This window comes from Lagopus muta, chromosome 27, assembly GCF_023343835.1.
Source record: "Lagopus muta isolate bLagMut1 chromosome 27, bLagMut1 primary, whole genome shotgun sequence".
Taxonomy (NCBI): Eukaryota; Metazoa; Chordata; class Aves; order Galliformes; family Phasianidae; genus Lagopus; species Lagopus muta.
In genome coordinates, this window is record NC_064459.1 from 1,454,879 (window position 1) to 1,465,532 (window position 10,654).

Consider the following 10,654-nt stretch of genomic DNA (forward strand, 5'->3'; position numbering starts at 1 on the left):
ATGCGCATGCCCAAAGGGCGAGGTGCGGGTCTGCGCATACGCAGGTAGCGAAACGGGAGATGCGCATGCGCGGGGCGCGCTTGTGCACTCTGGTCTCTGCGCATGCGCAGTGCCGTAGCGAGGACTGCGTGGCGGAACCTGGTCGCCATGGTAACGGCCGTCCGCCATGCAGGGCCGGGCCTCTTCCTGCTCCTCCTCCCTCACCGCCACCCCCGGTGCCGCCTCGCCCGCCCCGTTTCGGGGGAGATACGGCCCCAGGTGCCGAGGTGGCGGAGGGCCGAAGCGCTGTGGGATCCCCACATCATGGCCGGGTGCTTTATTGAGGGGAAAAAAAAAAAACAGAACAGCAAATCTCAGCCCCCATCCATCATGTCGCATCCATCCCATAATGTCCACCTTGTGCTGGGTCACCTCTGGGGCAGAGTGACCCATTTCTGGGGAGATCTGCCCCAAAATGAACTGCCGGGGGGGGGGGGGGGGTTCCAATGTGCAAGCTGGCCACGTCATCCTTATTCTTAAGGGTTTCTCCTCATTATTGAGGTTCTTCTCCTCATTATTGAGGTTTTTCTTCTCATTATTCAGGGTTCCTCCTCATTTGCAACATCTCTCACGCCGTGTCCCACCACGGCCATCCTGGGATCCCTGTGCTCTAAATGGTGTTCTCAAAGATCTGCATGGAGCTCATGATGTCCGCATCCTGCCGGGGGACACGGACGCGTCACAGGTGCCCATAGGGGGAGGGGGCACCCATGGAAGGGTCCCCGAACCCATCCTGACATCGCTTTGGGTACCAGGATGGGAAGGGGGAGGAGGGGGGTTGAGCCCAAAGTCAGTGCTGGCGGGGTCACCTGCTGGCACGTCTCCAGGAACTCCTCGTAGGTCACCACGCCGTCCCCATTCCTGTCCATCTTCTGCAGGGGCAGAGCTCAGCACGGATGTCCCCATCCCTGTTCCCATCCTCACCTCCCTCTCCATCCCCATCCCTGTCCGCATCCCCTTTCCCATCTCCTTCCCCACCTCCCTCTCCATCCCCACCCCTATTTCCATCCCCATCCCCATCCCCATCTCCATCTCCATCTCCATCTCCATCCCCATCCCTGCCCCCATCTTCATCCCCATTCCCCTCTCCATCCCCAACCCTACCTCCCTCTCCATCCCCATCCCTGCCCCCATCCCCTTTCCCATCTCCATCCTCATCCCCCTCTTCATCCCCATCCCTGTTCCCATCCCCACTTCCCTCTCCATCCCCATCCCTGCCCCCATCTCCATCCCCATCCCTCTCTCCATCGCCTTTCCCATCCCCATCCCCTTCCCCCTCTCCATCCCCATCCCTGTTCCCATCCCCACTTCCCTCTCCATCCCCATCCCTGCCCCCATCCCCATCCCCTTCTCCCTCTCCATCCCCATCCCTGTCCCCATCCCCACTTCCCCCTCCATCCCCATCCCTGTTCCTGTCCCCATCCCCATCCCTACCTCCCTCTCCACCTCCATCCCTGCCCCCATCTCCATCCCCATCCCTCTCTCCATCCCCATTCCCCTCTCCATCCCCTTCCCCACCTCCCTCTCCATCCCCATCCCTGCCCCCATCCCCTTCCCCCTCTCCATCCCCATCCCTGCCCCTATCCCCTTTCCCATCCCCATCCCCTTCCCCCTCTCCAACCCCATCCCATCCCTGTCCCCATCCCCTCCCCGTCCCCGTGCCGTGCTGGAGTCTCACCTGGAAGAACTGCTCCACGTGCTCTGCAGGCGCGCTGTCCCGCGGGGCAGGCAGGGTGCAGCGGCCCATCATATCATAAATGGATTTCATGATCTCCAGCATCTCCTGGGAGCAGACAGAACTGGGCTGACAAGGAGAACCCCCCCCCCCCCCCCCGACCCAAGGGCGCCCCCTGCCCCCTTCCAGACGTCCCCCAGGGCACCTCCTTGGTGATGCGGCCGTCCTTATTGATGTCGTAGAGGTTGAAAGCCCAGTTCAGCTTCTCCTGCGCCGTGCCCCGCAGCAGGACGGACAGCCCGACGACAAAGTCCTGCCGGGGGGGTGGTGGGCAGGACAGTGATGGTGAGCAGCCCCCGTTTCATACGGAGCTGCCGTGACCCCGCTCTGGACCCCACAGAGCACTGCGGCGTGGCTATTGACCACGGGCCCTTCTCCTATCGATCCCGTTTCTATTCCGGCTCCCATCTATTTTTAATGGCTATTTTTAATGGCGCAGCCCGGCCGTGCCGCAGCATCCCGCAGCCCTGAGCCTGCAGCAGCACTTGGGGGGCATTCAGGAGATTCAGGTTGGGTTTTTTTGGGGGGGGGCGCTGTACCAAAATCCACACACAGCCCCTTCCTGAGCGCCTCCCCCTCATGCCAGCAGCGCTATCTGATGACTCACATGGCTGGCATGGGGCCGAGCACCCCAACCCCCCTTGGTGCCACCCCCCAGCAGCGCTCACCTCGAAGCAGAGCGCCCCGCTGCCGTCCGCATCGAAGGCGTTGAACAAGAAGTGAGCGTAGGCGCTGGAATCTGGGGAGGGGGCAGTTAGGGAGCATCCCGTGGGGTCGGGGTATTTCTGGGGGGCTGTTTTTGGGGGGTGGGCGATGCTTTTTAAAGGGGGGGGGTGATGCACCCCCGGCTCACCTCCCTGCGGGAAGAACTGCGCGTAGATGAGCGTGAAGGTCTCCTCGTCCACGTGGCCGCTGGGACAGTCCTGGGGGAGGACAGAGCGATGGCCACGGGGAGCCCCGCAATGGGGGTGTCCCCAAAAGCGAGGGGAGGCCCCCAACCCGCCGTGCTCACGTTCTTGAAGCCACGGTAGAGGGACTGCAGCTCCTTCTTGGTGAACTTGGTGTGTGCCTGCAGCTCCTCCAGCCCCTCGGGTTGGTGCCGGGCGGCCGAGAGCTCCACGTCGCCGTCACTGGTGTCTGCGGGGGGTGACGGCGTGTCACCTTTTTTGGGGGGGGGGCAGAGGGGCACCGGGACCTCCGGGATGGGGGCTGTCCGTCCAGGAGCGCCGTGGGAGCCTCAGCCAGGACCTGGCAGTGCTCGGAAACACAACGGGAATCCCCCGAACCCGGCGGCTTTCCCTGTCGCCATACGGAGCTCCCCCGGTGGCCGCAGCCCTTTGCAAACTCCGGGTTTCGTGACCCGAGTGAGGGAGGAAACGGCTCCGTCTGCACTTGGGGGGGTTCCTGGGAGCTGCTGGTCCGTGCCTGCTCCAGCAATAGGAGCAAAGCGTCCCCGAGCATCTCAGAACCTCCCCGAGCATCCCCAGGTGCCCTGAAACATTCCGGAGCTCCCCTGGGCATCCCACAGCATCCTGAGCATCCCAAAGAACCGAGCAGCATCCTGGAGCATCCCTGAGCATCTCAGAGCATCCCCAAGCATCCTGCAGCATCCTGGAGCACCCCCAATCATGTCAGAGCATCCCCAGACACCCCGAAACGTTCCGGAGCTCCCCTTGGCATCCCAAAGCATCCTCGAGCATCCTGCAGCATTCTGGAGCACCTCGGAGCGTCCCAAAGCGTCCCTGAGCATCTTAGAGCCATCTCCAACCATACTGCAGCATCCTGGAGCACCCTGCAACAATCCCAAAGCACCACGCAGCATCCTGGAGCATCTCAAAGCATCCCTGAGCATCTCAAAGCATTCTGGAGCATCCCTGAACATCCCCGAGCATTCTGCACCATCCCACAGCATTCCAGAACATCCCAAAGCATCCCTGACCATTCCAAAGCATCCCACAGCATCCCCAACCATACTGCAGCATCCCAGAGCGTCCCAAAGCATCTTGTGGCATCTCTGAGCATCCCAAAGCATTCCCCGAGCATCCTGGAGCATCTCCAAACATCTCCAAGCATCCTGGAGCATTTCAAAGCATCCCTGAGCATCCTGGAGCATCCCAAAGCATCCCTGAGCATCCCTGAGCATCTCAAAGCATTCCTGAGCATCCTGGAGCATCTCCAAACATCTCCAAGCATCCTGGAGCATTTCAAAGCATCCCTGAGCATCCCTGAGCATCCTGGAGCATCCCAAAGCATCCCTGAGCATCTCAAAGCATCCCTGAGCATCCTGGAGCATCTCCAAACATCTCCAAGTATCCTGGAGCATCCTGGAGCATCCCCGTGCTTCCCTACGTAACCCTGAGCATCCTGGAGCATCTTAGAGCATCCCCGAGTGTCCTGCAGCATCCCGGAGCATCCTGGCAGATCTCAGATTGACCCCAAGCATCCTGCAGCTTCCCAGAGCATCCCCAGGAGCATCTCAGAGCATCCTGGCGAATCCCAGATCGTCGTGCAGGATCCTGGAGAATCTCAGCATCCCAAAGCTTCCCAAAGCTTCCCCAAGAATCTCCCGTCATCCCCGAGATCCCAGCGCATCCCAAAGCATTCTGGAACGTTGCAGATCATCTCCAGCAGCCCCTGCCCAGGTCCCCACCCGCATCGCATCCTCCGGCCGCTCCCGCCCCGGCCATCCGTGCTGCCGGAAGGTAATTAATAAATGATGGCCCATTAATGTTTTCAGCCCCTGCGGAGCAGCTCAGCGTCGAGCAGGGAAGAGCAGGAACTTCAGGACGGGGAAGATGGGATGGAAACGGGGAGGGGGGATAAATGCCGTGGACCCCCGTGTGCGGCTTTTGGGTACGGAGGTCCATCATGGGGGTCTCAGGGGTCCCTGTGGGTTCGGGGCTCCGCTCCGTGCGTCTCAGGGGCGAAGCTGGGCTCAGAGCCCCCCAACAGCCCACGGCTGAGAGCAGGGCCGTGACACGGCACAAAGGGACGCCCCAAAACCTCCGCCTTCCACCACGGAGATCCCAAAGAACCGCCCCAAAACCCCACGCATCCGAGGCACAGAGCATCCCCCAAACACACAGCGTGGGGCCGGCGCCCCAAAACCCACCTCTGGGGGAAGGAAAGGGGGCAGGGGGGGGACCGGGGTTACCTTCCACAGAGATGGGCTCCAGGATGCCAAACTGCTTCAGGACGGCGATGAAGAGGAGGATGACGACGGCCACGGCGCACAGCTCCATGCCCTGCATGCCCGCGGCGGGCGGGGGGCACCGGCGGCAGATTGGGGCTGTGGGGCCGCCCCTGCCCCCCTGCCCCCCCCCTGCCCTCCTCCCTTGGCACGCGCCCACACGGCTGCCTCCATCTTCCCTCTCTTCTCCTCCATCCGTTCCTCTTCTCTTCTCTTCTCTTCTCTTCTCTTCTCTTCTCTTCTCTTCTCTTCTCTTCTCTTCTCTTCTCTTCTCTTCTCTTCTCTTCTCTTCTCTTCTCTTCTCTTCTCTTCCCCGACGTTTCCTCTTCTTCTCCATTATTCCTCCTCCAAAATTTGGCTTTTTCCACAACGTTTTCTCTTCTCCTTCAATTATTTTCTCTCTTCCTCCTATATTCTCTCTTCTTCCCCAATATTTTCTCTTTTTACTCCATATTCTTTCCTTCTCCAACATTTTCTCCTCCAACATTTTCTCTTTTCACTCCATATTCTCTCCTCTTTCCCAACATTTTCTCTTCCTCCCCCATATTTTCTCTTTTTCCCCTATGATTTTCCCCAACAGTTTCTCTTCTTCCCCTACAAATCCTTTTCATCTCCAACATTTTCTCTTCTCCTCCTCCATTTTCCCTTCTTTCCCAACAGTTTCCTCCATCTTTTCTCTTTTTCCTCTTTATTCTCATTTCTGCCCCAATATTTCCCCTTCTTCCCCACCATTTCTTCTCCTCCTCCAGCATTTTCTCTTTCCCCCAACATTTCCTCATTTATCCCCATTATTTTCTCATCTCCTCCATATTTTCTCCAGTTCTCCAATATTTCCTCATTTTTTGCCTCATTTTTCCCATTTTTTCTCCTTTTCCCCCCATTTTCTCTCCTCTTCCATCTTTTCTCCCTTTCTCCATTCGTTCTCCTGCTTTCCCCCCTCCCACCCTTTTCCTATTCCACATTTTCCCCTTTTTCTCCCCTCTTCACCTTTTTTCCACCTTTTCTCCACCTTTTTTCATTTTCCTTTTTTTTCTCCACTTTTTCCCCATCTTTTCTCCATTTTTCCCCTTTTCCGTCACCTTTTCTTTTTCTCCTCCTTTTTCTCTCTCCTTTTCCTCAGGTTTTGCTCCTTTTCCCCCCCTTTTTTCCCCTTCTCCTCCATTTCCTGCCCTTCTCCCCACCATCTCCTCATTTTCCCCATCTCTCCTCTTTCTTCCTCCTCCTTTTCTCCCCAATCCCTCTCCCCCCTTTCCCCTCCCCTCCACCCTTTTCTTCCCAACCATTCCCTCCTTCCTGCCCCATTTTCCCCACGTTTTTTGCGCCGTTTCCCACAATCTCCCCCATTCCCCCCTCGGCGCACCCCAAACCGAGCTCCATTCCACCCCCAGGCGGTAATTACCCCCCTGCAGGTAATTAACGCCCCCCCCCCCCCGCATCCATCGATCTGCACTGCAATATTAACGAAGGTGACTCATTAAGGCCGTTCGGAGCGGGGGGGGGAGGGGAGGCCCGCGTTACGGCCTGGGGACGCAGCCCGGCCCGCCGCCCTGGGGGCCCGTTGCTATGGGCGTGGCTCCGCCCCGTTGCTATGGGCGTGGCTCCGCCCTGTTGCTATGGGCGTGGCGCCACCCCGTTGCTATGGGCGTGACCCCGCCCCCCCCTCGACGCCCCGCCCTTCCGCTCCTCCACTTCCACTTCCGTCGCCGCCGCCGGAAGCGCTGAGTGCCGCCGCTGCAGCCATGGCCTCAAGGTTACTGCGGGTGGGCGCGGCGCTGCGGCTTCTGCCCGCCGCCACCGGCCGGGCTGCGCCCGTGAGGAGCTTCGCCGCGCCTGGTGAGGACGGGAGGAGGGGCGGGATCCGGGTCCGGGTCTGAATCGAGGCCCGGGTTTGGGTCGCCGCTCTGACCGCCGCTCGTCCCTCAGGCGACCTCGCCACGGATGAGGAGCAGGCGACGGGGCTGGAGCGGAAGGTGCTGGAGGCCATGAACAAAGGCCTGGTGAGTGCGAGGTGCTGGGCGTGGGGGCGGGACGGCAACGCCGTTGCCGGGGATGGGGATCCCGCTGACTCCAGACCCCCTTTTCTCTCCCCCCCAGGACCCCTACAGCATGTTCCGGCCGAAGCGCTACGCGGGCACCAAGGAGGACCCCAACCTCGTGCCTTCCATCACCGATAAACGCATCGTGGGCTGCGTCTGTGAGTGTCCCGCATTCCCTCCCCACGCCCCCCCTTCTCCCCACGCTTCCCCCCCCCACCCTCTGTGCTCTTTCCCCAGGTGAAGAGGACAACAGCTGCGTCATCTGGTTCTGGCTGCACAAAGGGGAGGCGCAGCGCTGCCCCTCCTGTGGCGCTCACTATAAACTCATCCCACACGAGCTGCCCCACTGAGAGCCCCCCTGACAGCCCCGGGGTGTCCTGTTGAGACCAACCCCCCGGCAACCGTCTGGTCTTCAAAAGCTGAGCCACCGCAGCGCTCATTCTGCTGTGTCCCCCCCATCTTACATAGAAAAAGAACTGTGTGTGAAAACCCTGCCTGCTGTGTGTGTGTGCTGGGGGGCAGCGACTGAGAGCGGGCTGGGTGGGGAGCAGGGGAGGCTGTGGTGACCCCTTGGGGTGCTGAGAGGGGGGGAGGAATCCCCAACCCATGGGTGCTCCCTTTGGGTTGGGGCTGATGGGGGGGGGGGGGGGGGCAGGATGGAAAGGCGCACTGGGGGGTCGCATTGGGGTGAGCTGCCCCTTATCCTTTATCCTTGTCCCTGTCCTTAAAGCTGGGGGCTGAGAGCAGATTGGGGCTGCTCTGTCCCCCTCCCGCAGTGGGCGCTGTGTTTTGGCCGTCCCCATTATAAAGCACCTCATCCTCACACCTGATCCCAGCGCCGCCTCCTTTCAGTTGGAGCCGTTTTCCCCTCCTCCTATCCCAGCACGGCCCGAGATCCATCTGTCCCCTTCTGTCTGTCTGCCCTTCCCTGGACGTGTGCTCAGTGCTGCACCCGCAGTGCAGCCCTCCATCCCACAGCTGTGATGGGTGCTGTGGGCACACAGGTGGGTGACATCAGGAGCCCCAGCCAACCGCAGCCACCTTGTCCTCGTGAGACTGAATTAATACGAGTCTATGGGCCGGATGGCTGCATCCCAGGGCTCTGGAGGAGGGGCTGAGGTGGTGGCAGTGGCAGCCTGGCCTGCACCAGGAGCTGGGCAGCGATCGTCCCCTGTGCTCAGCTCTGTGAGGCTGCACCTCGAGTGCTGTGTCCAGTTTTGGGCCCACACTGCAGGAAGGACATAAAGGCCCTGGCGCGGGTTGAAAGAAGGGCAGCAAAAATGAGGGGTTTGGAGCCCAGGGCTGATGAGGAGCGGCTGAGGGAGCTGGGGTTGTTCAGTGTGGAGGAGCTCAGGGGAGACCTCACTGCACCCACAGCTTCCTGAAGGGAGGTTGAGGTGAGGAGGGCTTTGGCCTCTTCTCCCAGGCGACAACCGGGACCCGAGGAAACGGCCGCAAGTTGTAGCAGAGGAGGTTTGGGTTAGATGAGGAAAAGCTTTTTCTCTCGACAGCAGTCAGGCATGGAACGGCTGCCAGGGAGGTGGTGGAGTCAGCTCTTGTGAGGCCCCATCTGGAGTACTGTGTCCAGGTGTGGAGCCTTCAGTACAAGAAAGACATTGAGATTGTGGAAAGGGTCCAGAGGAGGGCGACTAAGATGATCAGGGGGCTGGAGCAGCTCCCCTATGAGGACAGGCTGAGGGAGTTGGGCTTGTTCAGCCTGGAGAAGAGAAGGCTGCGGGGTGACCTCATTGCAGCCTATCAATACCTGAAGGGAACCTACAGCCAGGAGGGGAGTCAACTCTTCCAAAGGGCTGACAACAGCAGGACGAGGGGGAAATGGATCCAAGTTGAAGGAGGGAAGATTTAGGTTGGATGTTAGGGGGAAGTTCTTTACTAGGAGAGTGGTCAGGCCCTGGAACGGGCTGCCCAGGGAGGTTGTGGATGCCCCGTCCTTGGACGTGTTTAAGGCCAGGTTGGACGGGGTCCTGGGCAACCTGATCTGAATGTGGATGTTTGGTGGCCCTGCCAGGCAGGGGGTTGGAACTGCATGATCCTTGGGGTCCCTTCCAACCCGGGTGATTCTGTGATTCTGTGAGTCGCCGTCCTGGCAGCGTTCAACAGGAGTCTGGATGAGGAGCAGCGAGATGTGGTTTACTGCTGGTGGTAGCAGTGGTGAAGGGCAACCAGGCGGTTGCACAGGATGATCTTGCAGGTTCCAACCTTGGGATTCTATGATTCTATGGTTCTATGATTCTATGACAGGGGGCCCAGGGCAGGACTGGTGGCCCTGGGAGGCTGTTGAGGGCCGCAGAAGCACTGGGCACATGTGGAGCACTGGGTGAGTGCTGGGCTCCCAGCTCAAGGCAGACTCTCCTGTGCCAGCGCTGCAGGGAAGCTGCTCTGGGGGCAGGTTGTACTGCGAGCATCTCCAGAGCTCCCTTCCAGCCCCTGTGCTTTGTGACAGGCGGATGTGTGAAGGGAGGCAGCCAGCAGTGGGAGTTTGGTGGCTTTCAGAGTCCAAGCACCGCAGCCCTGCGATGCCACCCGGGAGTCGGAGTGCCGTCAGCCACGTCCCTGCCTTCGTCTCCATTCCCTGCAATGGGAGCTGAGTCGGGTGCACCCGCAGAGATGGGGCACCCACGGCCGCTGTGGGCAGCAGTGCCAGGGCCTCAGCTCCCCCTGGGATGAACTTCCCTGACCTCGAATCCCAATCCCCCCTTCACGTTAAAAACCATTCCCTCGGTCCCATCGCCACCCGGACACGAAAAAAGTTCTTTTCCATCACGTTTATCATCTCCACTGAGACAACGGAAGGCCACAGCGAGCAGCCACAGCAAGTGCTGGGGACGGGGCAGGCGCAGAGCCGTGCTGTGACAGTGTCACAGAGAGTTCTTGTGAGCTCAGGGAGAGGGGCTGAGCTCAGCGGTCACGGAACCCCCCGCTGCCACTCTCGAGCTCCCTTGGCAGGTAAGGCAGCAGGCTGCTCTGCTCCTGGCACTGCGGCCCTCCGGCTGCTCCCAGTGCCCCACATCTCACCCAGGGCCCATTTGGGCATTTCCCCACAGAGAGAATCCCTTCACGGACGCTGACGGTGCTTGCGACACCCGACGCCGCTTTCTTTGGATTGTTTGTGCCACCACCGGCCTGCTGCAATGCAGCCCACCTTTGGCAACGCAGCAGTGCCGGTGACACTGCAACCCCTCGACGTCCCCGTTGTCACCCACGTGGTGCCTCAGGTCTGGCCTGGGGTGCCCCGTGTCCGGGGACAGGGAGCGCAGCTCCCACCCGGGGGGCCGCCTCCATCTGTGCGTCAGCTCCCACCTTGGGGGCTGCACCCAGGGACGGCTCCCCCCGCAGCCCCTGCCCACCGCTGGGGACATCCCCTGCAGGCAGGGACACCGCAGCCCCCGCAGCCGATGGGGCTGTGGCCTGGGGCCGTGTTCCACGCGCAGCCCCCGCAGCCCGCAGGCGGCTGCCCGCTGCAGGACCCCCATCGCCGCGTCCTTCCGCCGGCACCTCCAGCGCAGCAGCAGGGGCTCCCCGCGCCCTGCACCCTGCCCGCCAGCTGGCAGCAGGCGGCGGGGGCCCTTTGCAGATGCCGTGGTGCTCACGGAGGGCCAGGGGCACCCAGCGCGCCACCGACGCGTGCCCCCA

The 10,654-nt window shown here is 61.0% G+C and overlaps 2 protein-coding genes across 4 annotated transcripts; one reads left to right on the forward strand and one right to left on the reverse strand.

Moving 5' to 3' along the window:
- Positions 1-237: 237 nt before the first annotated feature.
- LOC125685307 (calsenilin-like) lies at positions 238-5,451 on the reverse strand. Of its 2 annotated transcripts, XM_048928267.1 has the most exons (8): positions 4,929-5,451; positions 2,787-2,911; positions 2,628-2,697; positions 2,443-2,513; positions 1,920-2,027; positions 1,718-1,822; positions 849-911; positions 238-697 (listed from the first exon to the last, which is right to left on the reverse strand). In XM_048928267.1, exons 1-8 carry the CDS (start codon positions 5,449-5,451, stop codon positions 650-652), a joined length of 1,113 nt encoding a protein of 370 aa, XP_048784224.1. In that variant the 3' UTR covers positions 238-649. The 2 variants fall into 2 exon arrangements, with proteins under 2 accessions (XP_048784224.1, XP_048784223.1); XM_048928266.1 differs by having other exon boundaries at positions 2,443-2,697.
- Positions 5,452-5,527: 76 nt separating this feature from the next.
- Positions 5,528-7,494, forward strand: LOC125685308 (cytochrome c oxidase subunit 5B, mitochondrial). Of its 2 annotated transcripts, XM_048928268.1 has the most exons (4): positions 6,650-6,797; positions 6,888-6,961; positions 7,059-7,158; positions 7,238-7,494. In XM_048928268.1, the coding sequence occupies exons 1-4, from the start codon at positions 6,704-6,706 to the stop codon at positions 7,348-7,350; spliced, it is 381 nt and encodes a 126-aa protein (XP_048784225.1). In that variant the 5' UTR covers positions 6,650-6,703; the 3' UTR covers positions 7,351-7,494. The 2 variants fall into 2 exon arrangements, 1 of the variants encoding a protein (XP_048784225.1); XR_007373419.1 differs by lacking the exons at positions 7,059-7,158; positions 7,238-7,494 and having other exon boundaries at positions 5,528-6,797.
- The last annotated feature ends 3,160 nt before the right edge of the window (positions 7,495-10,654 follow it).

Excerpts from the sequence above, each read along its gene's own strand:
- LOC125685307 (XM_048928266.1), bottom strand. The coding sequence starts at position 5,451 with ATGTTGGAGGAGAAAATGTTGGAGAAGGAAAGAATATGGAGTAAAAAG. Across the intron at positions 2,698-2,786 it reads TCTACCGTGGCTTCAAGAAC|GACTGTCCCAGCGGCCACGT; the intron begins GTGAGCACGGCG and ends GTCCTCCCCCAG. Across the intron at positions 1,823-1,919 it reads ACGGCCGCATCACCAAGGAG|GAGATGCTGGAGATCATGAA; the intron begins GTGCCCTGGGGG and ends GTCTGCTCCCAG.
- LOC125685308 (XM_048928268.1), top strand. The coding sequence starts at position 6,704 with ATGGCCTCAAGGTTACTGCGGGTGGGCGCGGCGCTGCGGCTTCTGCCC. Across the intron at positions 6,962-7,058 it reads AGGCCATGAACAAAGGCCTG|GACCCCTACAGCATGTTCCG; the intron begins GTGAGTGCGAGG and ends TCTCCCCCCCAG. Across the intron at positions 7,159-7,237 it reads ACGCATCGTGGGCTGCGTCT|GTGAAGAGGACAACAGCTGC; the intron begins GTGAGTGTCCCG and ends CTCTTTCCCCAG.